At 36.9% G+C, this 27,517-nt stretch overlaps 1 protein-coding gene across 1 annotated transcript in view; it reads left to right on the top strand.

Moving 5' to 3' along the window:
- Positions 1–27,265, top strand: part of LOC134756222 (A disintegrin and metalloproteinase with thrombospondin motifs adt-2-like) — a 55,769-nt gene extending 28,504 nt beyond the window's left edge. Inside the window, exons 6-14 of the mRNA XM_063693051.1 lie at positions 2,486–2,677; positions 6,578–6,706; positions 8,355–8,475; positions 8,756–8,899; positions 9,436–9,562; positions 10,183–10,325; positions 12,941–13,064; positions 15,384–15,559; positions 26,773–27,265. Of these exons, the coding sequence (XP_063549121.1) occupies positions 2,486–2,677; positions 6,578–6,706; positions 8,355–8,475; positions 8,756–8,899; positions 9,436–9,562; positions 10,183–10,325; positions 12,941–13,064; positions 15,384–15,559; positions 26,773–27,021 (1,405 nt within the window). The 3' untranslated portion in view covers positions 27,022–27,265. The remainder of the gene's footprint in view (positions 1–2,485; positions 2,678–6,577; positions 6,707–8,354; positions 8,476–8,755; positions 8,900–9,435; positions 9,563–10,182; positions 10,326–12,940; positions 13,065–15,383; positions 15,560–26,772) is intronic.
- Positions 27,266–27,517: the final 252 nt, after the last annotated feature.

The following is a 27,517-nucleotide window of genomic DNA, read 5'->3' as shown; positions in this document are numbered from 1 at the left end:
TGTTCTGCTTTACTTTATGGCTCCTCTACACTATCGGCGATGATAGACGATGACTGGCGGGCACGATAGTGTAGAGGAGGAATTAAGTATTCAATTGCGATATGTGCATGAAAACAAATGCTCTTTTCCCCTCACTAGCTCGGAAAGCCGTCTTTTATCCTTTAAAACAAGCGAGGAAAAACGCATTTTATCCACTAGTGGGGAAAGTAATTTGACCTTGAATGGAGCGTGTTTAAGTAGCTTGACAGATAACAAAACGTAAAACGCTAATAATAATGGTTCGTTCGATATTAATTATCATTAAATAAATGGTTTGAGAATCTAATAAAAAATACCAAATTTAGCTTTATTTAATAATTTTAAGTCATAAACCTTAAAATTCCATAAGAAACGTTAGATTTTTTATAATGATGTTAAATATAATTCTGAACGCACAAGTTGAGTCGATGCAATTTCAAAACGCATCGTTGACATTTCATACGTCAGGTCAGAACAGAAATGTCAACATTGTCAACAAAATTTTTACTTAAAAACTTCTCACGTAAAAATCAGAATTTCCAGTGTTTTCTGTTATAATATCGTACAAAATAAGTGATTTCAGTGATGAAGATGATCTAACGCCTGTGGATGTTGCACTTTCCTCGCTATAGTGAGAGGAAAAGTTTTGTGTTACACACGGGTGCAAATGTATTTTACTTCTCGTGTGTTGAAACACTTGCTACGCTCAGGGTTCTATTTTAGAACCACTCGCTTCGCTCGTGGTTCAACTATAGAATCCTTTCGCTTGCTCGTGTTTCAATTCCACACTCGCGGGTAAAATACAACTTTGCACCCTTGTATAACAAATAACTATTGTTTCTATGCGGATATTACGTTTACTTTATGGCCCAGTTAAATTAGCATTGTTCATTTTTTTAACCCCCCATTTTTTTTTTCTGAAAATATAGGTTCATTTAAGATACCAATTTGAATGATTTAGTAATTCATGGCTCGGTTGAATATTTATAATTTATTGAAAATATGAGATACGATTTCTCGTAAATTACATGTCGTGGCTGTTCATAAAGCACAAGCAACAACAAGCATTAAAAAATATGTAGTTGGCATTGTCAATCATGAATCTAGTATAGATCTGGAAAAGGCATGAGTGGTGGGGGGAACTGTCAGAACGGGATAGTCTTATGTATCTTTCAGAAGGAGTAGCAGAGAAAGCGTTATTATTGTCACTTTTACAGGATCCTAACTTCTACGTAGTCAATTGATTGTAATTGTCATGTCATTAATGTCATTAATGTTAGTATAACGCGTTTCTATAAAATATAAATAATATCGTCGTATTATTTGAATCCCTAAATCAATAATCTCAAAATATGTAACGTGTAGGTCTTCGCGGACTATAATTTTTGTGAATCATTCCCACAAGTGGGAACAAGGTTTTTGATATATTAAGCAATCAAAATCTACTGTTTAGGTATTAAAATTTATAAATCAAATCGTAAGAAACTAGCGGTATAACTGAAAATTTTAATTATGACAATTGATGACAATGACTTCTTTGACAATTACGTGAGTGACGGATTTATTTACTATGGTTCGATAACTTTTATTATACGATGTCATTATTATATTCAGCCTCGCGAGAAGGTCAAACTAAGGTCATCAGTATATTTGTTGAAATATCTTCAATCCTCGATTATTATATCGCAGCAAATGTCGGAAACTGTTTAAAAACCTCATATCTCGAAATGGTTTTCGAAATAGAACATTAAAAAAAAATTAACAATCCTAATTAATGGTTTTACCTCGGAATGAGAGATGCTGGAAACTCGTATACACCTTCGTTATGACGTATTTAATAATAAATAATAATAATATAAAAATAATAAATAATACATAACGATTACATTTTAAATAACTTAACTTTAATGCTATTTTATACCGTTTTAGGTCGTTTTATACGATAAATATCATTTCGGTTATTAATCGGTTTTTGGCTCCAAAAACTGGTTTTTAACCGAGCATAAAACGTCTCGGTTAACCGGTTAACCGGTTTGCATTCCCTAGTGTCCATCTACTCTATAGAGACCATGTGTGTATTAGCTGTATCTACTTGATACTGGATACCATGATAATTGAGCAAAGAAGCATACTAATTATAGGTACCTTATTGACTGTTGACTGACGTTTGAACAAGTTACAGAGCGCACAGCGCCATTACTTACAACTACAATATGTATTTTGCACTAGGCAGTGTTGGCCGAATCTTTAATGCAATTAACCATTAACCAGTACAAATTGAACCGTAAACTGTAACCGTCCGCTACGGTTTACGGTTCAATTTGTACTGGTTAATGGTTAATTGCAATTAACGTTCGGCCAACACTGGCACTAGGTACATTGAAATTAATCTAAATTGGATGGATTTTGCCATATTTCTCAAAGCTACATAGGTAAGAAACTTACACACGCTCTAAACAATTTCCAGCTTGGACCTGTTCTCCGAAGAAGGCGGACGGCGCAACGGCGTCACGATGGGCCTGGCGCCGGTCGGCGGCGTGTGCCTGCCCGCGCACGCCTGCGTCGTGGCCGAGTTCGGTGCGGCGGACATGCTGGGCCGGCCCTACCCCTCCGCCGGCTTCACCTCGGTCTACATCCTCGCGCATGAGATTGGACATAAGTCTGTCGCTTTCCTTAAGGACCATCTTGATACTTGATTAGGATGTTCCTTCTGATAGGCGGCTACTTCTTATATCGAATGGAAAACAACATTTTACCTTTGGAAACCGACTAACAAGTTGTATTTTAAGGAGTTACAAGATGGACCTAAGGGATCATTATTTAAGTAGTCTGCTTTCACGATAATACTTACCTATTAATGTTCATGTCTTATTCCATGCCACAGTTACCAGTATTATCTACTGATAATAAGAGCGTTTATACATTGTTCGATCCGATATCGGATGTAGGATCCTACATCCGCGTAGTCAGGCCGCGGGGGCGCGCTCGGCCGCCATCTATAGCGGTCACGCACACTACAACAAGCATTATGCCTACCCTACACAAACGTACACAAACAAATACTGACGAGGGGCTCCGACATGGCTGAATTTACTTAATAAATTTTTGCCTTTCCGTTATCGGATGTCGGAAGGCGCCTATGACAAAAACACCTGCAGGAGAGTGCCATTGGCATTAAGTCCGCCTTTTTTGCATTATTTATCGTTTTTTAGGGTTCCGTACCCAAAGGGTAAAAACGGGACCCTATTACTAAGACTCCGCTGTCCGTCTGTCTGTCTGTCACCAGGCTGTAACTCATGAACCATGATAGCTAAACAGTTGAAATTTTCACAGATGATGTATTTCTGTTGCCGCTATAACAACAAATACTAAAAAGTACGGAACCCTCGGTGCGCGAGTCCGACTCGCACTTGGCCGGTTTTTTTAGTAATAATGATTTATTAAATACATAAATAAATACAGAGAAACACATATATCTTACATTTTACTTCCTGCCGACATCCGATATAGGATCAGACAATGTAAAAACGCTCTAATACTTACTACGTACGCACAGAATTATTGCTGTCTGAGGACCAGTTGCATTAAACCGTCGTCTGTTATCGTAAAAACGTTCACTAAAATGTAGTTATATTGGAAATTTAATAATACTCTGCTGAGTTGCATTAGTCAGCTGTATTCGAGCATTTAGTAACTGGAGACGCCTTTGTCTGTCATTTTCTGTACAAAACAGTCTGCCGATTTTTGCGTTGGAGGGGCACGTCAAATGTATGTTGTGAACTATCTGTGGCCAAAGTAATACTATTTCAGGTGCAGTAGTTACAAGGTAGATGTTTAAAATTAAAAACCGGCCAAGTGCGAGTCCGACTCGCGTTCAAAGGGTTTCGTACATTACACATTTTTTAACAATGTACCTATGTTTTTATGTGAAACGTGAGTGAAATGTCAAACGTGAAAAAAACTAAGTAATTAAGTCCGACTCACGCTTGACTGCACATTTCTAATAAGTTTTCCTGTCTGTCATCTATAATTAAAGAACTATTTTGTGTATTTTTTTAACTTTAGAGACAGTACTTTCGGAGAAAAGGGGGGGGGGATAGTAATTTTGTGGCTATTTTTTAAATAACCTTTAAACTATTTATTTTAACGTTACAAAAAATATATTTGAGATTCTCAAAATGAGCTCTTAATTTTGATATGTAACACGATATAAATAGTTTAAAAACTTTATTTTTTAATTTTCTCATTTCCCTCATTTAAAATTATTTTTTTACGTTACATGTCCGTTTTTGGGTCAGAAACTTAAATATGTGTACCAAATTTTAACTTAATTGGTCCAGTAGTTTTTGGAGAAAATGGGCTGTGACAGACGGACAGACAGACAGATAGACAACAGACATACAGACAGACGCACGAGTGATCCTATGAGGGTTCCGTTTTAAAGAGGGTTAAGTTTTTAGTTTGTTTTTTTATTTAATAGGAGCAAGTGCAGTTATTTTGTTTTTAAGTTTGTTTTATTAATAGATTTAGATTTATTTATTTCATAATTATTAAATTACATTATAAATTATTTTAAGCTAATCTATACGAATTTATATTATGATCGTCAACTATCAAGTTCTTTGGATCAAGGCTGCTGGCTGCTGTGATTTTTCAACATTTCGTGGGCAATCATTTTGCATGCATAAATAAATGAATTTTTAGGGTTCCGTACCTCTAAAAAAGGAATAAAATCATGAAATAAAACTATGAAAACGGATTATATCGCGTATATTGAATTTATAATACATCCCGACGTTTCGAACTCTTTACAGCGTTCGTGGTCAACGGGTGACTGAGGAAAAATTACAAAATGCAAAAATACCCACATACTAAAATAATGAACAATCATAGACTACAAACTTTAAGGCTGGTTGTACATGCAAAATCGGTTCATAAGGCTAGTTATACACTATAATTATTTTTCAAGTAAAGATATATATATATACGCGATAAAAAAAAAAAAAAAAACTATGCCGGCTCCAACCCTACACCACGGACCCGAGAAGATTTAATTCCCTCCTAAATTGTAGGAGGGTATCCCAATATGGGACCGGCAACAAACTCGGCGGGACATATAATCCGTTTTCATAGTTTTATTTCATGAGTAACTATCGCGGTAACCGAAGACAATATTAAGGAATAAAATCGTTTAAAAAGGTTCTCGTCCGGTCTGTGGCGAAGCCGAGAGGTCATGTGCCGACCGTTATTTAGTTTGTGAGCTATTTATCACTTTAATCAGATTTCATTGTATTTTAAATAATAAAACATATTTGATCTACGACATATAATGACTGTTTTGAGATATAGTAAAACATAAGAAAATTACAAGAAATCGAGCGTTAAAGTTCCGGCAATGACTTGGCATGTTGTTTTCTTCACAGGTTTAACACCGATATTAGTCGAAAACTACACTCAAACATAATATATATTTCATATATATCTTTATTGCGATCATGTTCATTACAGAGGATGGTACAAAACATTTTGAAGTAGGTACATGATACCCCGTTAGGGCACTGCAACAATCTTAATACTAGGTACTGAACTATTTACAAATAATACATTATTGAACTAGGAAATTGCTAAATAAATTATGATAATAAACAAAACTTTGGTTAAATGTCATTCATATTGCATAATTACTCATTTATAATTGTATATTTAATTCATCATAAAAGCCCAACAATAATAAATAATAACATGAAATAAAAATAAAAATAATTAATTCTTTGGACTGATAATTAATCTATTGCATTATCTGATAAAAATTCCTCGACTGTCTTGCCTTTCGTATTAAAATTGATTTCAGTTTGTTAATAAATGATTGCGTTTTTTGTTCATTAGTTACGCTTTTTGGTAATTGATTATAAATTATCACAGATCTATAATGAGGGCTATTTCTAAACACAAATAATAACAAAAGTTTACTAACATTTCTCCAGGTTTACTAAGGTTTCACCATAAAATTCACATTTTTAACGTAATCAGTGTAATGACACATATCATCTCACTCGCGTCAGTACAGCAGTGGCTGATTAATTTAACGACTTTTTCCATACTCTTTCTACCGTTGAACATTTAAATGTTCGCTTGCTATATAGCTGTCTTGCTTCATTCACTCCACGACGAAATAAGTTCGAGCGGGATAAACATACGTTTCACTGATATTTTACAACATTAAGTATAAACGCGAATGAAGCAAACCTGGCAGGTCGAGCCACAGATTAACATTCATTCAGTTCATTTTTATGACCGCCTGAGAGGCGCTCCCACAGCTGAGGGGTTAAAGGCGACTCCGGTTATTAAATGCTCTTAGTCAACTGTCAATTGTGTGTAATGTAGCCCGCACTAATAACACCCACCAGAACGCATGATGTGTTCGCTCCCAAGACTGTGCCTTAAATGACTGCTCGGAGCAGTCGTGGGCCCCTGAACTATTGAGTGAAATTGCACTTTCCATTCCCTATATATGAAAGAAGCTTACGATTGCTTGTACAACAGGTGTTTTGTTTTCCAGCCTGGGCATGCACCACGACGGGGCGGGCAACTCGTGCGCGCGCGACGGCTACATCATGTCGCCGTCGCGCGGCACGCACGGCGAGGCCACGTGGTCCCCGTGCAGTGCAAGGGTGGTCGCTGATCTACAGTATGACTCTCATTCTCAACATTATCTTCATCACCATCTTAGCGTATTCCATACTGGACATGTATGTGCCACGACGGCGCGGGCAACTCGTGTGCGCGCGACGTCTACAGACATGTCGTCGTCGCGCGGCACGCATGACAATAATAGGCCACGTCGTCGCCGTGCAGCGCGCGTGTAGTCGCCGATCTACAGTAGGCTATGGCTCTCATTATCAAAGCTATAACCATCATCTTCTTAGCGTAGCCCTGGCATTTTGCTACAACAGACTTGGGGAGCCTGGGGTTACTTCGAGACGCTCCATGAGAGCAATTTATCCCCAGACTGGCACCGTTAGTAGGAAAGCGACTCTCATTTGACATTCCATCCCAAAGGAGTAAACTTGGATTTATTGGGAATAGTCCGGTTTTTTCACGATGTTTTCCTTCACCGAAAAGCGATTGGTAAAAATCAAATGATTTCATTACCAATTTATCAACACTATCATTGTTGGAAAGAAAAATGTAGGGCTCTTTAATATTTATTTATTCAAACTTTATTACTCATAATACAATGGCCCAATGACAATGTCTACCAGGCAACCAGGGTCAAAAAAGGCACGTATAAATAGAAATAGGTTGAAATTCAATTTTAAGACATAAATGACGAATTATATTTTGGTCTTCTCCTCCTGTTTGACTCGTATAAATAAATAAATATTACAGGACAATTCTTACACAAATTGTCTAAGTCCCACGGTAAGCCCAAGGAGGCTTGTGTTATGGGTACTCAGACAACGGTATATATGTATAATATATAAATACTTAAATACATAGAAAACACCCATGACTCAGGAACAAATATCTGTACTCATCACAAAAATAGATGCCCTTACCGGGATTCGAACCCAGGACCATCGGCTTCACAGGCAGGTGAGGCAGGGTCACTACCCACTAGGCCAGACCGGTCGTCAAAATAGTCAAGGTAGTAGTATAAAATAGTCAAGGTACTTTACAGATGCAAAGAAGTTCTCCATCCTCATTTTTTAAACGCCTTACAAAAAGTATTGGCAACATGACGCAGATAATTTTGGTTAGCACAAAAGTTAGTTGATATAGCTGCTCCTGTTTGTGATGATTATCCAGTTAATTGTATTATCTGACTACAACTTATTGTATCACTTTATTCCATATAAAAAAAAACACGTAGGCATATCTACACAAGCTCAACTATCCGTAAGTAGTTTGACTGTAGTTTGTCAGCAATTATTGATATTTTCCTGTCTTTCAATAATCTTATGAGAAAGCTCCCAAGTCCCCATTTTTTAAACGAGTGATCTTTGTGTGTTCAAGAACTTACGGGTTATTTATTTTAATGTTTAACATACATACTCCTCAAAGCAAATTATGTAGGTTATACTAAACAAGTTTTACACTGAAACCAACTTCGAAATCGCGATAAAAAATTGGCTGATGAAACATCGACATACGCGGTCAACGAAAATGTATGAAATATTCACAACCAATATTTGTTTGAAGTTTCAGGGTTGATTCCATTGCAAAACTCGTTCAGCTACATTTTCAGCTTGCAGATTATCGTTAAACGTGAAGAAAATACCCTGTGCAATGGGGCTTAAGTTGAATTAATGTGGACAAAGTGTTTGATCGGGCAGGTGGGCCACGTGTTTGCTGGACGGTCAGGAGCCCGACGCGGAGGACGCGGAGGACGAGCTGCGGCACGAGCGCTTCGGCGGCGCACCCGGGCAAGTGTGGGGCGCGAAGAAGCAGTGCGAGGTATGATGGCCGTGGTTTGGACAGTTCAACTGTAACTATACTAACGTTTACTTCTCTTTGCTACAGCCATTGCGGCGTGTTATTGTGTTGACACAAGGCACTTGCGCATATTCGCACGAAAGAGACGGGTACTTGATTAATTAACGATAAAAGCGTCGCATCATCAAAGCCGCAGCGACACTGTCCATGTTCGTGGTATTAGCCCGCAACAAAGAGACATTCCGTTTTTCTCTCGTATTACCATCTACGATACCGTACAAATGTATTGTTTTATTTCCAGGTGTTACTCCGCGACGCAGACGCAGCGCCGGCGACGGCGCCCGCCGCGTCGCTGTGCGCGCAGCTGGCGTGCCGAACGCCGCACCGCGCCGGCTTCTACTACGCCGGCCCTGCGCTGCCCGGGACTCCCTGCGGACATCGTATGGTACGCTCTACCATGGTATAAATCCGATTGGGGAATTTAAGGAAAATTACAAACTACATCACTTATAGGTGACACTGACAGCTAAAGGTTTTTCTTAACCCCTCGAACGCCCGTGTCAAAAATTTGCTACTGATGTAACCTTATAGTTGTAAATTAATGTTCAAATTGTCTGTGACGTATACGGGACAAGGCATATTCGAAGGATTAAGAACCACGCGTTACTTAGCACGGATTTCACATATTCAAGGACTTTCAAAAAACCTATACTGCTGAATATCTGTAATATCTGGGGTGCTGCGGTGGCGGACAGTGTCGTATATTAGGTCCATACATAACTTAATCATTAAAAAGCGTAGGATGACTTCACATGGTCAGGGTCCAGGGCCTTCGTTTTCTATGACGGGTGATCGTGATCACGTGATGCTTTCTATCTGAATTGAAGAAGTGTCGGATGCCTCGGCCCGGACTCGGACCGTTCTAGTGTGAGTCATCCTTTAAGCTAACTTAAGTGATATATAAGCTCCGTTTCCTTCCAGTGGTGTCAGGGAGGTGAATGTGTATCGTCAGGCGGTGCAGATATCACAACGAAAGTCCCAACAGTGACATCCAGTACCCCACGCTACAACGAAAGCAACGCTAATGGACCGACTACTGCGACTACAAGTGCGTTTTTGAAGGCGTAACGTGTGTAATGTTTATATTACTACGTAAACGTACGAAATCAGATTCTCGTAAGAGACTTTGTTAGAAACATGAGATTCCAAGTAAACCGTATCCTAGCTGAACTAAGATTTTTTTCTTAAGTTTGTCTCTGTAATTGAACACATCGCATCCAAAACCTCTATAAATGAAACAATGCTAAAAGTTCCGTTCTAGTAGTATTTTTTTTACCTCTGTTATAAACGGGTCGTATTTATTACCTCATGCAGTTATTAGAATTATGTAGCTAGTAGGATTTTTTTGTAGCAATAAATAACTTTCTCTATTACAAAACTATTCAAAGTAACAAGAATCAAATTAATTTTTTTGAAGATGCTTTCAATGGCTAGTTGTACCAACCATTGAAAGCCAGCAGTTGTATAAAAGAAATTTGTGAGAACATAACCTCTGCAGCTGTTAGCGAGAGCCTCTTTACGAATAATTGACAATATTTTTTTGAATCTGGATATTTGGTATGCTTGATTAATTGGAATACCTGTTTAATTGACACAAAATTGCGGTCCCTTGCGATTTCAATTATCTAGGTTTTTCTGTAATTACAAATACGTTTACACGTTACGTAGGCGGTTGGGGCGCGTGGCAGGAAGGCGCGTGCCGCTCGGGGTGCTCGCTGCGCTCACGCGGCTTCCGCGAGCGCCGCCGCGGCTGCGCCTCCGGGAGCTGCGACGGCGTCGGGTATGACGTCGTTATCTGTGACGACTCTAAGGTGAGTACCTATAGAGTAGAGAAACATGTGGTGCAGGCGGAGCGCGTGGCAGGATACCGCATGTCGCTCGGGCTGCACGCTCCTGCGGCAGTTGCGGTGGCTTCGGATACGTTATCTGTATATTGTATAACTCGAAGGTGAAGAACTAATGACGCAGATGGTAGGGGTGGAACCCATATTGACCAGAGTTGATGAGTCCGTTTTTTGATTGTATCCAATTTTGCTACACTTCATAAACTTCATGAAGGTACCTAATAGGTACCTGCCTGTTGTAGTCATTATTTGGATATTTAATTTCGTGTTTAACGGATATCGGGAAATTGATGGACCCAAGGAAATACTTATCCCACCGAAAACATTTTCATGTTAAATGTTGCCAAGACGAAACCATAAGGCTCGCACTAGGGTTTGCAAACCGGCTAACCGAGACATTTTAATTTAATGTAATCGTTATATAGGTATTATTTATTATTTTTCAATGTGAAAACCATATTTTAATTTTTTTATGGAAGTATACTGATAAATCCTGACAGTAGTTAGAATACTTGTAAAGTAAACGTAATATCCGTGATGAAACAAACAGCATTTATTTTCACTCAAGAACGGAATAATGAGCGAAACCGTAATTTATCGATGAGAATTAAATTAGTTAACAACAACAAAACATATTCTCCTAGACTGTAAACAGGTAGAAGTGTATAGGAGCAAATACCTAGGTAATCCATGCCCACTAAAAGAGGCAACTAGCAACCTGAAGACTTTGCTAGGCTTCGTGGAGGAGCTGGGGTGGTTAGAGTATGCCCAGCATAACTAAATTAGTTACACATTTATAACAAGTTAACTTAAGTTCATAGTGGATAATGATAACATAGATGTACTTATAAGCATGCCAATCGCCTCGTGCAGAGTTAAAAAAATTCAGTAAACACAGTGCATTGATGTTAAGTGAAAAAATCCAAAAATTGAATGCAAATAACTTTTGTAGCCTTCCGTCGTTCAATTAATCCGCGCTGGACCTGGTGATATATATCGTCAAATTCATAGTATTTATCCAAAGTACTAAAAGTTTTCCTTTTTACGACAGACTTGTCCCTTACCCATATTTTAAAAAGACTGAGATGGATACTAACTTAGTGGTGGTAGTGGTTTCGGATGGCTTATGGCGCGGCGGGATGGGCTATAATAAGCCATCCGACACCACTACCCTCTCTACACGCTGGCCCATCTTAGTGGGCCACATGATCGTCCATCGTGTAGAGGAGCCATTATTAAGAGCAGGCCAGATTTCCCTCAAGCAAATGCTTAACCCTTAAATGCATGATTTTTTATTTTTGGAACCCATTTTTTTTCTGTTGAATCTGTGAGCTGTCCAATGCTTTGTATACATTTACATTTGGCAACAATATGCATTTAAGGGTTAAATAAATTGCCATTGGCGTACTTTTCTTGTTAATGTGATGTAAGACTCACGCATGTGCAGCAGTATCGTTCGTTTGTGATTATGATACGACCGTGAAAGTAGTGAGGGAAATGAATAACTAAACCAACACAAAAAAAAAACTACCAAACTGTTACCTAGTCAACTACCCAGTTTACTTACCACCATTTTTTTTTATTCATTTTATGATATCATTATGTGCAAATATGGAAATTGAATACTACAATCCTCCTCTACACTATCGTGCCCGTCAGTCATCGTCTATCATCGCCGATAGTGTAGAGGAGCCATAAAGTAAAGCAGGGCATCTAGTTAGAACCCTAAAACGCTGAAAAATAAATTCAGAAATGATGCTTTACGATGTTTTTCGTAAAACCGGTTTTAACCGATAACCGGTTTTGTGTCAACTTTTTTCGATTAATAACCGGTTTTGAATTTTGTCCGGTTTTTGCATTCCCTATCGCACTGTCAAAAAGTTATCAGATCTTACGTAGCCAAGCTTCTAACTCTACACGTTATTAAAAATACTTGGCTTGGCCGTTTGGTTACTACAAGAACTATTATAACAGAAAAGTTGATGAAAAATTAGCAGTGAATTAATTTTTCACCTTACGCCCATGTGACGGTAGCGAAACAGCCTATTTAATTTAGAGCAGTTCAGTCAACTCGATTGTGAAATTTTTGAAAGTTTTTTAATAATTTGTTAGACCACGTAGTGCAAATGTTACAATGTTATATATTTGTGATCTACTCAGAAAGCCCTTTCATTTGGTACCCCACATGGTATATTTAAAAGAAAGAAACAAAAAAGTTTATACTGCCTACTTTATGACGTCACTGCAACTACCCCCACCACTTTCGCGCTTGTCATGTCATATATTTGTGTTCAGAACATCATACTGAATGCGCTGATACCAAATATACCCATATCTGAGACGACATGAGCGAAAATCGATTTCTAGAAGACTTTTCGAGAAAAGGCCAACCCACTATTAATTATATGTGCCTAACATTTTATTAGATATATTTACTTACATTTTGTACAACAGCCATAAAAAAATATAATCTTTGTCCAATACAGACACTGGCCAATATATTACGCTAATAATACCTAATTCCTAAAGACCTATCTAAACAGCCATATTCTATTCGGTAATTAGTTGTGTGGTATGTGCAGGTGTGCGGTAAGAAGACGCGGGTGACGGCAAGCGAGCTGGCTGCCCGCAAGTGCGCGGAGTACGCGGCGGTGCTGCACAGCCTGGATGCGCGCGGCGGCGGCCTTCAGGCGCCCCACGACCCCAGTAAGATTCACTTTTCTAGGTGTGATGGCACTTAAATAAAGTCACGTTGGGTAAGAGGGTGGAGGCCTGGAGGCCTGGAGGGATAGTTTATTTTGCTCGGGGCAGGAGGAACACATGCTAATTCCCTACAAGTGTTTCTCTTGTCTCAATCTTTCTCTTACCCTATCTTACCTAGCCTACTTATATCTTTATATACTGAAAAACCTTCTAACCTATATTCAACTCTAGTCTAGGTATATCTACTGTCCTCGCTCGAATTCCGTACACGGATGAGGAATGTTAGGAAGGTTGAGCGTCATGACCGAGTGATGTGATTTTGTCGATATTACGATATCGATAATATGCAACTTGTATTGCCGCCGCGCGCAAGTTAAATAGGTACATAATTATGAAAATAAAGATTAATTACTTAGTATGTTTTTGATAAAATAAAAATAAATACACTACCAAATTCTATATAAATTGTATAATGAAGTGAAATATAAATGAAATATATTGATTGTCAGGCAATTATTGCCCTGTAGACAAATACATTAAAACTAGAATACGTATTAAAAATAACTTAAAAACTAACAACACACATTATTATTCAAGCTACAAGCAAATAGACTGAATTGACAAGACTCGATAAACTTGCATTCTTATCGTTGCCAACACTGGTTCCGGGCGAGTGCGGGGTGTGATGCGACGTACGGGCGCGGCGCACACCCTCCCACTTCCTCGACCTCCGAATGCACGGAATTTGCGCCTGGACAGTATGTGTTAAAGTTTAAACCTGTGGCCCTAGTGAAAAAGGGTACAAGTGTCGTGCAGCTTAGGTGTAAAGTTCGACTTCCGGAAGGCATTCGATACCGTCGACCTCGATGTCTTACTCGTGAAATTGGCAAACGCGGGTTTTACACCACGTACTCTTACTTTCTTTGCCAGCTGTATGAGTAACAGGCGCCAGTATGTGGACTGTGCTGGTCACGTGTCAAAACCATATTTCACGAGGTCTTGCCTCACGAGGTAAGCCAGGGGAGCAATTTGGGTCACTTAAGAGTTCATTTTAATGGTAAATGACCTTCCTGACGTTATTAGTGTTTCGTCCATTTGTCTTCTCTTTGCTGATGACCTCAAGCTTGTCCGCAGAATTAATGACAGCTCTGATTGTATTAAATATAAGAGGACATATGTACATTGGGTGGTCGAATGCTAACAAAGTTAAAGGGGCCCACTGACTATCAGTCCGCCGGACGACATCGGCCTGTTAGTTAGAACAAAAATTTGATAGTTCCGAACAACTGACAGGCCGATATCGTCCGGCGGACTGATAGTCCGTGGGCCCCTTCAATTTCTCCAACTTACTTCTTCAACTCCAACTTTTTTCAAATTCTCCAGATTCTTTATCGTCCTAAACTTCTTCAACTTCTTTATCTTATTCAACTTCAATCTATTTCTCCAACTTCATCGACTTCAACTTCTTCAATTTATTCAACGTCTTCAACTTCTCCTACTTCTTCAATTTCTCGAACTTCTACAAGTTCTTCAAGTTCAACTTCTCCAACTTCTTCAACGTCAACCTTTCCAACTTCAACTTCTCCACTTCTTTTACTTTAACTTCTTATTTTTTTTCAACTTTAACTTGTTTAACTTCAACTTCTACTCCAACTTTTTTAACTTCTTCAAGTTCTACAACTTTAACTTTAACTTCTCCAACTTCAATTTCTCCAAAATTTTCAACATCAACCTCTCAAACTTCAAATTCTCAACTAATTTAACTTTAACTTCCTCCATTTCTTGAACTTTAACTTCTCTAACTTCTACTACTACTAGTTCTCCAACTTCTTCAAGTTCTACAATTTCTTCAACTTTAATTTCTCCAAATTCTTCAACTTCAATTTGTCCAATATCTTCAACTTCTCCAGCTTCTTAACCTTCAACTTCTCCAACTTGGAGATGGAAGTGAAAATACAAAATTAATAAGTAAAAGAAAACAATTTCTTAAAATAAAAAAAGAGATTATACGAGTAAGAACTTTCGTGACAAATAAGGAATGTTCGCATTTTAAAATGCGCCAAAAAACGTATAAATTTGGGGCATTGGGCAAAAACAAACTCCAAAATCTCGAAATACGATTCCACGAAACAAATTTTGTTTACACGGAGACACCCAATCAGCAAAGGCGAGGCGATTATATAGGATATCGTACGTTTAGTTTATATGATACTATATTTTTTTCTCGTGTTACGATAATGAAGAAATTCGCACCATCTAAATGGGCATTTACTTATAATGTGAATATGGTAACGTTAACAAGCCCTGCGAAAATAATCGCAGCTCGGATGTGGATGGGGTGCGCGGTGTTCTGCCGGCGGGCGGCGGGGGGCGGCTTCTACGCGCCGCGGGTGGAGCTCAACGACAAGGGCCTGGACCCGTACTTCCCCGACGGCACGTGGTGCCACCACGACGGCTCGCAGAACTATTACTGTCTGCAGCATCACTGCCTGCCAGAGGTAAGATTAACAATACAAACTGCTTTGTGTGTGTAAGTGTGACTGTGACATTCTATAGAAATAACATGACTGTCTTCCCAAACCACGTGAGCATGACGTACGCAGTGTAGGTATAGTATCAAACGAAGGTCAAAGCCAACTTTTATAGATATGATTGGTAGCCTACCACCAATGGTAGGTATTCCCTTATTCATCAACTTGCTTGTCTTTATCTAATTTACTTGAAACTAAAATACATATAGTATTTATACCACTATTACCACTTCTTTTCTAAACTTTGCTGTACAAAGGATTAACGTTCTAGTTAATATTTGTACTTACATAAAACAACAGCCCAAAAACCATGCAACCTTTTTAAGATTTATCTTTAGCTTCAAGTACTTGTTAGTCATAGTAAATCTCTAGTTTTGTAGCGAATACCTGCTAAGCTGTTACCTAATTCCCTAAACAGTTTGCCCTAACTTTGAACTCACTTCCAGTATAACTAGGCCTCGAATTAGTAACTATATGATCTGACATCGACATCACACAGATACTGGTGAAACCTTGAAAAAAGAAACAGTCTTTTGTCATCGCACTATTATGTTGTACTTGCGGCAAACACCGTATGCGTCAGCGTCACCTCACGTGCTCTCTTCAATCAAGCCGGGCCATTGAACAGAATTTACTGCCCGAGATAAAAACCACTATTGTGTTAGCGAGGTGATAGTAATAGTACATTTCGAGGCTAGTGCGGAAAGTATGTCATTACTTCACGAGTACCGAGATATCTTGCCACGAGCCGTAGGCGAGTGGCAAGACTCGGGACGAGTAAAGAATGACATTTCCGCACGTGTATCGAACGACGTTTTTTAATACAGTTGCGAAAAAATAAGAAAAGCAACAAGTAAGGAATGGAATTCGAAACTTTTATATTATTAATTCTGTGACCTGTGACATCATTGACATTGACATTATGAACAGGTGTTTTTCTAGCTTTATTCGACTAGAATAAATTTTTATTGAACCCACTTCAATGAAAGTTTTTTTTTTCAAATGCATGTTCTATAAGACAGAAACAATTGTAAATATTAAAACATTGTACTATTATTACCTAAATATCATTATTTACGATTAATTGTGTATCGTATATTTATAAAAACAATATCGAATGTTGCCTTTGCAAACTTAAAACATTCTTGCAGTAAGAAAATACGCCTCTTCTTTGACAGGCGTTCCGTTCCATTCAGACAACTTATTAAGAACGGTTTTTTAATTAAAAAATAAACGTGTTATAATACTTATAATGATGAAGAGGTAAGTAATAAAATATGAAATATGCATATTTTTCGTATTCTTACATTAACAGTAGGTTTTTATGTAGATTACGACGTTTAAAGGAAACTAATATTAACACTCATCAATAAGTAGTCATGAATTGGAACAAGTAAAAATTTAAAAAAATTGGAAAAGTAAAAAGCACTAGTTCGCGAAAAAAACCAACAAAACCAACTTTCCGCACGCTAAACAGCCACGAAAAGTAGCACTTTTTGAGCAACTGTATTAAAAAATTACTTATATGCATTATCAGCTCTGCAGTTTTCTACGACCGGCTACGATCGCTTTATTGTATTCTCAATAGCAAAATGCATATAGCTACAGACGAATTCGTAAACCTCCATGCTACAGAATTATAAATAAGAGTAAAGATGTAGTAGTTTAATGTTCAAAATTAGGAAAAGTATGAAGAATCAACAGATTAAAATATGTAAAAGATCTATCTCGCTCCCTAGCCAAGAGTATACGCATTTAAATGTTACAAAAAATGTCATGACACATGACAAAGAGGAGCAATGGGTCAGCCATCAGATCTATCAGTGATAATGATAACAACTTCTCTTAACATGTAGGTACCTATATTTCAGAATACGGTAGCATGTATCGCCTAGGCAACGTTCATGTTAATAGTGTTTTGAGCGAGTTTTGGCTGCCCTATGTGTGCCCTTTAATTTTATTTTCCCGAGGTTCTCACTAAGATTAAGGATGGTTTGATATCTATGAATACGTCGAAAGGGTAAACAAAATTAAAGACATAATTGTTGGAGAACCCATTTTCTTTTCCACTTTCCGTTTATGAACGTTTTTGTGTTTTATTATGTTGAAAATATAGGCGTTAGAGGCTTATCAGTAACAAAACCAAACCAACATCGAGCACCATCATCAGTCTCCTCGTTGTTTGTCTGTCAGGCTGCCGTGCGTCATCCTTTATGATATTTGACGTGAGCTTACAAAATTGTGCACTAATTTGTCATGACTTATCTTGGACGTTTCAAAATTTGCCGTATTTTTTCAGCCGTCAATTATCCTGATGTAGGACGTGGCTGTTTACTTTGATAATGCGATTTATAATCCGATTCAACAATCACAATATTATCCTAAGAGGTGTTTCTAAGGTACCTACTTGCGGCTTCCTACGTTGCAGTGAGATCATATCTACTGGCTAAAGACAAGCAAATAATAAACACTGATAATCTTTATACATAATGGCTTTTTTATTACTATTGTACTTGTATGATTTATAGTAATGTCCAAACCATGGTTTGACGTTTTAAAAGTGTGAGGACAAATGAAACTTACTATAAATCGATGTCGATAAAATTATGACGTAAGTCAGAATACGCTTATGTATAATTTTTAAATCTTATTATCGCTTTTACAACAAAATGAACTTAAGAGCCAACAGGAGCTGAGCGAATTCTCAATTTTGAGATTTCAAACTGATTATCTCCGTCGCGCTGACGGAGGCGGCGCCGCCATATCCCCGTGTGTGTGGTGCACGCACACAGACGCGCACGTCATTTGCGCTCATGGACCTTATGCCTGCAAGTCGCGTCGCGGTCGCGGCCCGCTATATAGGCATATCATAGGCTATAGCTAGTTCTTACAAACTTTTTCTGTTAGCTTAGCTCGCTACCACCACTGAGCGTTTACTTATTTCCTGTTATTGTGATTTAACTTCTTGATTTTAGGTAGCTGAATTCAATATCCTTCTACAACCTGCAATCCAAATAACATTTTGACTTTTACAGGAGAGTAAAAAAACAATCATTTCTTTTCTCGTTTCCGTGCGGAAAGTATCAACTTTCGACACGCTGTGCTATTAGTACCTACATTGTGCAACGAGGGGGGTAAGTGAGATTTTGTAAAGGAGGAGTTTACAATATTCTTACCCCCGGAGTTACACACAATGGTTTTCGTTACACTTGTGATGAAAAACTAAATTTTCAGGGAAATAATTATAAAATACGGTGACATTTCAAATATTCGTCCGCCATATTGTCATTTCTTGACAGGTTAGGCATCTAAGGCATAGACCTTCGGCATTCAGCCACGATTGAAAATTTTGTGTAAAAATATTTTAAACGGCTATTAAACTAATCCAATTAAATATTATAAACAAAAATACTAAATTATAATTGTCAGTATTTTAGAAGTAAAACTCCCTTACACACCCTTATACTTTAAACAAAGTATTTTACTTATAACTTACTTGGTTCGTACTTCGTATGAATTAGTGACATATCTAATTAAAAAAAGAAAGCTATAACTCCCGCGGGAACAATATAGGCCTTTTGTTTTCCCTTCAGTACACCTGCATGAAATAAGATCTTTTCGAGCAAGTGTGATGAAAAACAAATTTGTCGCTCTCCGGCTTCGTTGATTAGAAAAAAAGAAAGCCTCAGGTTAGATAAAATTATCATAACAAAGAAACATGTGACATGAGATATTTCTTACGTTGATGTAATTATACAGTTTTATTAATGGTCCGTTTTTTATTTATGAGTCAGATTTTGATTAAAATAGGTATGTTTGAAGAGCTCCTAATCCTGGTCGGAATGAATAAGAAACCCCAATTTGGGACAATAGTCTAGTCTACAAAACGTTCAAGGTGGTTAAAAATATAGTGTAAGCTGTTCGCATTAAAAAACCGCAAATCGATGTACAGGTTAGCCGTTTGGTACACGTATACTAGAGGTCAAAACAAAATTATCGACCCGCAGTTCCTAAAAAAAAATCCCTTGGGAGGGGAGTGCTGAAACTTTTTTTTGTATAAAAAATCTTTTTTTTTGTATAAAAAAACTTTTTTTTTAAACCTATCGTATTCTTCTCTTATCTATCATACGAAAGGGCTTTTTGTAGCGATTCTGAAAATATATCACATCATTACATTTTAGCCATTTTTCTTAAATTGAAACAAAAAGAATTTTCAAAATATACCAAGTTTGGGCTCCTCCAGATACGATATGGCTGATTTTTTTTGTACAATATACCAAAAATGATACGTGATTTCCTCATATCTAACCCAAAAAAAGGAATTTTAAAAATAATTTTATTTAGTTTTTTTTTTTAAATACAAAGTGACACAGTTAGGTTTAAAGATCTTTATTTTCTCATAAGAATACATAATATTCACTTACACGAGAATTAATTGTTTTTTCACGCAAAATACATTTTATCGGTGAGCGCACACTTAACCTATAACAAATAACTTAATACTGTAGGTATTAACATATATGACTTAAACTAAAAGTATACAAATTAAACTAAATTAAACAAAAAACACTTTTTTTTGTTTTTTTTTGTCGGGTACATCAATAACTTATAAACAGAACAATTAGCAATGGAATGCGAGCGTAGTTGCTACGGCCCGGACCGGCCGTTCTACTTCAATACCTATTTTACGAGACTTATGGAACTGTACTGCAGATACGGTACATATTAATCATACAAGGATACGTAATATCCATATATCCAACGGGAAATACCTCTTTAACCCTTTAACTTGACCCCAAACTTGGTATGTTTTGAAAATTCTATTTGTTTTAATTTACAAAAAAAAATGGCTAAAATGTAATGATTTGGTATACTTTTAGAATCGCCTCAAAAAGCCCTTTCGTATGATACCACACACGATAGGTTTTTGAAAAAAAAAAATGTTTTTTTCCATACAAAAAAAAAATGTTGTAGCACACCCTTCCTAAGGGATTTTTTTAGGAACTGCGGGTCAAAAATTTTATTTTGACCTCAGTATGCGTGTGCCAAACGGCTAACTTGTACATCCATTTGCGGTTTTTCTTTGAAATTGGGCTTGTACGGCTGCCACTAATAGAGATACTAACTCCTAAAAATACGTATGATACCTCATTAGATTCGGAATGATGTCTAGAAAAATGTATTCGAAGCATTCCCACATAAAAAAAGTTCAAAAAACGTACCATTACGCAAAAAACAGCAAAAAATCACGTTTGTTGTTTGGGGAGCCCCACTTAAATATTTATTTTATTCTGTTTTTAGTATTTCTTGTTATAGCGGCAACAGAAATACATCATCTGTAAAAATTGCAACTGTCTAGCTATCACGGTTCATGAGATACAGCCTGGTGACAGACTGACAGATAGATTGACAGACAGTCAGACAGACAGACATTATTTTAAAGGTATTAAATATTCTTTTAAAAATTAGAAAAAAATATGGTGCATTTAAAACATATCATCGAATATACTACGGTTATAAGTTGATAGTATGTAAAGTTATTTTTTCAACAAGTTAGGCAATTATTAAGTAACCACATTTTTCTCGAACTTTCGTCTTTGTTGTAAATAAAAAAAAAGAAAATAATTGGACTAAAAAGTATTTCGCCTCGTGGAGCCCTTTTCATATACATACTTAATAAGATCACGTCATAAACGATTTAATAAAAGTAATACTTTATTTAAAATAAAATATAAAACAATATTTTAACCAAAGTATTACTAATTCTTTTTACAATCAAATGTATGAATACGTACTTAGAACTGATACTTTTCTAAATAACGAATAAATGGACTAAATTGTGTAATTAATTTTTAGTGCAAATCACCACAATTTGCTTCTAAAGAGCAAATCAGTGACCAAAAATTATATATGATTCTAATGTTTCGTTCATATATTCAGATTTGTGTATGAAAATGTGAAACTATTATTTCTAAAATAAATTATTCGTCCCTAATTTACACAATAATTATACCAAATTTGATCTCATAGCAACAGATATGTAGAAATAGAGGCAAACTGGACCGCAGAAGCCGACTTTTCCCCTCCCTTTTTCGCGGGTTACCAGGACTTAATCTCGTAGCTAGTGCGTCAGCTCAGCTTTGTATGAACCAAGGAATAATAAATAGTGTTAAACGATATCCCCTGAGGCCAAAGTGCATACTCACTTTACTTACTTCGCCTACTAAGAGGCAAATCGCGACTTTGAAAAGGTTTATCGATCTTATCACATCACTAGATTATCGACATTTAATGTCGACTATTGCCCATCACTTTTCTGTCTGTGTACATATTTAGAAACTTGACCCCGCCCCTAAAATTAGTGCGATAAGAACAACTGCAGCTTAGGCGAAAAATCCTGCGTAAAAATCTCAAAAATCGAGGTTTTGTACTCGACTGTTTCCTCCTCCAAAACTTAACCAATCGTAACCAAATTTGGAAATCTAAATGATTATGAAATTGTCTGTGTCGGACTGTTTTGATTTTTTGGCTAATTGATACCAGTTTTGAATACCACGCCTCTCATTGCGGCATAGTCAGTGAGGCCATTTTTGGCCATGTGTGAAGGGCTCTAGCGCCTTAAAAAACAAAAATATCAAAAAAAGCAAAACACACCGACACAGATATTGACAATATTAATCTGTGTTGAAAAAATCATTGCTCTAGCTTCAAAAACCACGGAGGAAACAGTCGAGTACGTTTGTATGGAGAAATGACCACTCCTGTTGGCTCTTAATTATTATTCGATTTTGAATTATTATAGAGACCGTGCGTGTTGGAGGGTCTGCACATCTCGTGACCTGACCTGAATCAAAAGCAATTCACGCTTCTAAGCAGGTGCTGTTCCCTACACGTCACGCTGGCTCTATTTGGCCTAGTAGGGTATGCCATCTAGTGGCTTAAATCTAAACATGGAAACTTGACATAATGCTTCGTGTCAATGAATAGAGAGCTTTTGCTTCTGTGCTGCCGTCTACAGTACGTGCACGCTCTCTATATAATTTTAATTATACCTGTTGTCAAAATGAAAAGAGTTAATGTCAGATGTCAGATATTTACAGTTGCAATAAGAATTTTTAAGGGATTTTTCAGAAAATAGTTTACCCAATTAGCGTGAGTTGTTAACTAATCACTGTCAGTTTTGTGACGATAATAAGCATCTAATTTCAATAAAAACTTGGTTAAGTATAGTGTTCATAAACTATAAGCGATATTATATAGTGAAAAAACCGGACAAGTGCGAGTCGGACTCGCCCACCGAGGGTTCCGTACATATTTCTTAAAATAGCTTTCAGACTTTTTCCTATACTTGTAGGATAAGACGATATTATTTGCCAAATTTCATAGTTCTAGGTCAACCCTATAAATTTTGATTCCCTTGAGAGAGCCGTATCTTTTTTTAACGTTATAGAAGTTTGATTTTTTCACAGTTTCAAGGGACTGTAGACTTGAGTATATGGTTTTAATTTCAACTTGCTACCTTTACGCGGTCCCGAGATTAAGGGTCTTAACAGACAGACGGACGGACGGACGGAAGGACGGAAGGACTGACGGACGGAAGGAATGACGGACGGAAGGACAGACGGGCAGACAACCAAGTGATCCTATAAGGGTTCCCTTTTTCTCTTTTGAGTTACAGAACCCTAAAAAAGGCAAAAAGTTAATTCCCATAAAGATGTCATGCTTGATAATTCTCGTCACAAAACTGACAGCGAATAACTTTTCTTAACTATACTCACACTAATTAGGTACACTATTTTCTGAAAACTCCCATAAATCTAAGAGGATTGCAAATAGGTAATAAATAGGAACTAACACTCTTAATTAATAGCATAGAGTAACTTATACTACCTATAGAGCGGTACTGTCGTAGTAAATTTTGTAACCCCAGTAAATTCACTGCCATCTGTCGACACACTTTAAAACTAAAAATGAAGATTTATAAAAATACGATAAAATGTATATAAATATGGATAAATAATTTTTTTTATTTGCATTAATTATTTTTATGTTTTTGACCCATGTTCTTTCACTGATATGCGTTAAAATTGTTAAATAACAAACGAAACCGTCAACGCCATCTATACGACAGTAGGCCAAAGCTAGTAGCGCCCTCTGATCGAGAATCAAATTTTCTTGATTTTCGAGGCACGTTTTTTCCTTAGACTGTATCCATCTATTACGAAGTTATATCTATCTTTGTTAATAGTAATATATACCAAGTATGAGTAAAATTTATTATTAGGAATTGCTTGCTATCGATATCCCTTCACACTTGATTCGATATTTATTTAAACACTAGCACTGGTATGTTTTTGCCCCCTAAAAACATGGCTACGGACTAATGTGACTAATGTCTTAGTAGCATAGGTATGTTGATATGGCATATTGACCTTACGTCTTACGTCACAACACAAGATCATTTTTTAAACTCTTTCAGTTAGCTTAATATGTAATAGAGAGTATAAGTATATAAAATGTGGAAGTCAGAGAACCATAAAAATTGAAATATGGGTTTGCTTAGCTAAGTCATCTACATCTACAGCAATGAGAATAAAGACAACTTTGTACGAAGATTGCAGTTTATATCATTCGTTCGTCTCTAATTCCTTGTAAGTACCTACTTAAATATAAAAACGTTGCATGATTTATATGTGCATGTGTAAAAGGTTCATATGTAGGACTGCAGGTAGTAGTTACGATTAAAAGCGGAAGTGTGCAAGGGCATCTCAGGATCATGTTTATTGTGGTTTCATCAAGGCTCGTCGCAGATTACTGCGGCCGGTGAATGTGGCGGCAATCGTAGAAGTCGATACAAACTATTCTCGACATAAAGTATCTACTTACCCCCTTATTCATAAAACTTTACCGGACTGAATTTGTTAAATTATGTTTTATCCCTTTCTTACAAATACATAATTCAAAATGACAGATAAAGACAAAGGATTCATAGCTAATTCAGGCTTGTAATGAGTTTATGAATAACACCATTAGTACATAATTATTGTGGTTGTATATTGATAAACTTTACTGTATGAAATCTAAAGTAATATAATATCCCACCAAAAACTTTTTCATGTAAAATGTTGCCAAGACGGTTTGGCTCGCACTGTCAAAAAGTTATCAGATCTCTTGAAGAGCCCAGTTTCTAACTCTACAAGCCCTAACTTCACAAACTCTACACCTTAGCCAAAATATGTGGCTTGGCCGTTTAGTTACTACAAGATAGTTCTTAATTAAAAAAAATGAATAGTGAATCAATTCTAAAAATTTCAAGCTTTTGAATTTTTCTGTTGTTTGTGTACTAAGACTATCTTACATACTAATTTTCAGCTTCCTAGGATTTCAGGTAGTATCCTAAAGGTTTAGTGAGTGAGAGAGTGAGTGACGAAATCGGGGTTTATTAGAAGATATGAATGAATAAAATCTAAAGTATAAGAGCTATGTAATTGAAAAAACTTATGCTTAAGAAATCCACAATCCCGAGAATTTTGTTTATCTGGCATAATCCAAACCCAAGTTATGAGGGTTCAAAAAAACGACGAACGAAGCGCTTGGACAGCAGGTAGGTAGTGCCCTTGCGCTTCGCTTTGCTCGTCTTGGCGGGGGAACTACCGTGCCCCCAGATCTGCCTTGCCTTGTAAACTTGCGTGGAAGGGATCACACCATCACATTACCGCTGAGTTTTTCGGTAAGTTTGAGTTTTGTGAGTGACTGTACCTAGAGTCTAGGGCCTAGACTTACTTTTTACTTACTTACGATTAAAAAACTCATAACACTTTCACTGTTATCAGTATTTTTTTAGCTTAGAAAGGTTTTATTAATGTTTTTGTAGGGTAGAGATTGTTATAGGTAAGATAATGCGGACTGTGGACTGTCTTAAAGTGACAATTATTAGTAATCTTGTAAGAGTTGTAAGAGTTTAAAAGGATTCCTTAAGAGGCCGTAGTCGATTTTGGAGCAAAAATGTAAAATTGATAGATTTAGTCGTTTGTTACGTAATATCTTAATAACAAGTATTGGTTTCTATTAGCACGTCTTCTCATCTTGCCTTTTAATAATGAGGTCGCGAGCGTGCGTCACCGGTAATATATGAAAAGAAGGGGCAGTTTTAAAAAAATCATCAAAAATTTATGGTGGTAAATTATACAAATTCATGTATAAGAATTGTTTCAGCAAATGTTGTAGATTGTTTAAGTATCAAAATTACGTTGAAATTAAGTCGATTTTCAGAGAAATTGTCACTTGTTTTGAAGTAATTTCTGGAGAAAATTGATTTCGTCTAACTTTTATTTACACTACTTCAAAGTCATAATAATAAAAATGTAGTCTGATAAACGTCAAGTACAGGATTTACCATGTTTAGCCGTCCAAACTTTACGAAATTTACAAATAAGAGCGACAAAATCAGTGTTTTACGCGCGTTTACCTAAACGTCCATCAGAAAAGCAAACATAACTAATTTAGTGAGTCTGTTTTCAAAAAATTGATCTGATAAAAGGTAAGATAAGAAGACGTGCTAATAGAAACCAGTACTTGTTATTTCAATTAGGTAACAAAAGGTGTACAATTTCACCGACGAAATCTATCAATTTTACATTTTTGCGACTAAAATCGACACCGGCCTCTTAATTACAGTTCAATTATATGGATGTATATTTTCAGATTAACTTCTCATAATGACGCTCTTATAATAGCCATCAATGCCGCGGTTATTGCTTGGCTTGGCAATGTTTTATTTATTACCTTTGCACTAATACAGGAAAATATAGCGATTGTGTGCTAATAAGAGTTAAGCCGTTTGGTAATACGAGGCAAGCAATCTCTACTTTGGAAATAATATTAGTTCTTTTATCGAAAAATGCTTGTTTAAAAATTAAGATATGGTCTAAACCCGCAATAGTGCTGTTGATTCAAATAGGCCAGGATATACTACATACTTTCCCGAGTGTTTGGCATCTTTGATATAGTTGATCCAATCCCTTCCACACAACTCCTATTAGGGCGACATTTTTCTTTCGTACTTATGCAATATACATATTATTACATATGTATGCATATACGTAAATGTTTACGATTTTGTTAGACACCTATTGTTTCAGATTCAACTAATGACAAACAATTCCTTTCGATGTCAACAGAACTTCAAGATGAATGCCCAGTTTCACATTTGGGAGCTTCCAAGCGAAGACGTCGGCGGGGCATTTAACGCGCGGGCGCGCAGCACCCCTGAGGACCCGGCGCTGGAGAGCTACTTATCCCTGAACGGGGACGGCGTGCCCCTCACCCGCTCCGCCTTCCCCCCGCAGCTTCCAGACGAGCCCGAGTACCACTGGGAAGTGACGGACTACGTGGACCTGCCAACAAACAATGACACGCTAAAGTCATGATACTCATGATCATGACACCGCCTCGCACGCCTGAAAGGATCCCGATAATATAACTAATTGGCCTGCCCGTTATTTTGCATTGATAAGACCCGATATCTTGCCCAAGTAAGAATAAGTTAGTTTTCGATTGCGCTGGGTTAAGTACCTCATTTAGATAATTAGTGTATTTATCATAATTTACTATACATTTTTATTAGTTTTTATTAGCAATCAATTGTGTTTGCATTTATTAGTTTTACATTGTGCAGTATTATATAGTAGGGAAATTAACGTATTTTCTATTTCCAATATAATTTTTTAGATAAGTTAATATTTTTACTCGAATGCTAGTCCCTTCACTTACCATATAAAAATATTATTTATTGTACTTTAAAAAAAAGTAGTGCTAGTGTGTATAACTAAACTATGTGTTTTTGTTTTTGGCCAGAAAGTTTAATTAGGTGAGTTAAGTATTTTAAAATATCGACCTCACCAATCTCTTGAAGAGTCAAATATT

Source organism: Cydia strobilella, chromosome 3 (assembly GCF_947568885.1).
Source record: "Cydia strobilella chromosome 3, ilCydStro3.1, whole genome shotgun sequence".
In the NCBI taxonomy this organism is placed as follows: Eukaryota; Metazoa; Arthropoda; class Insecta; order Lepidoptera; family Tortricidae; genus Cydia; species Cydia strobilella.
This window is presented reverse-complemented; position numbering and strand designations above follow the sequence as displayed.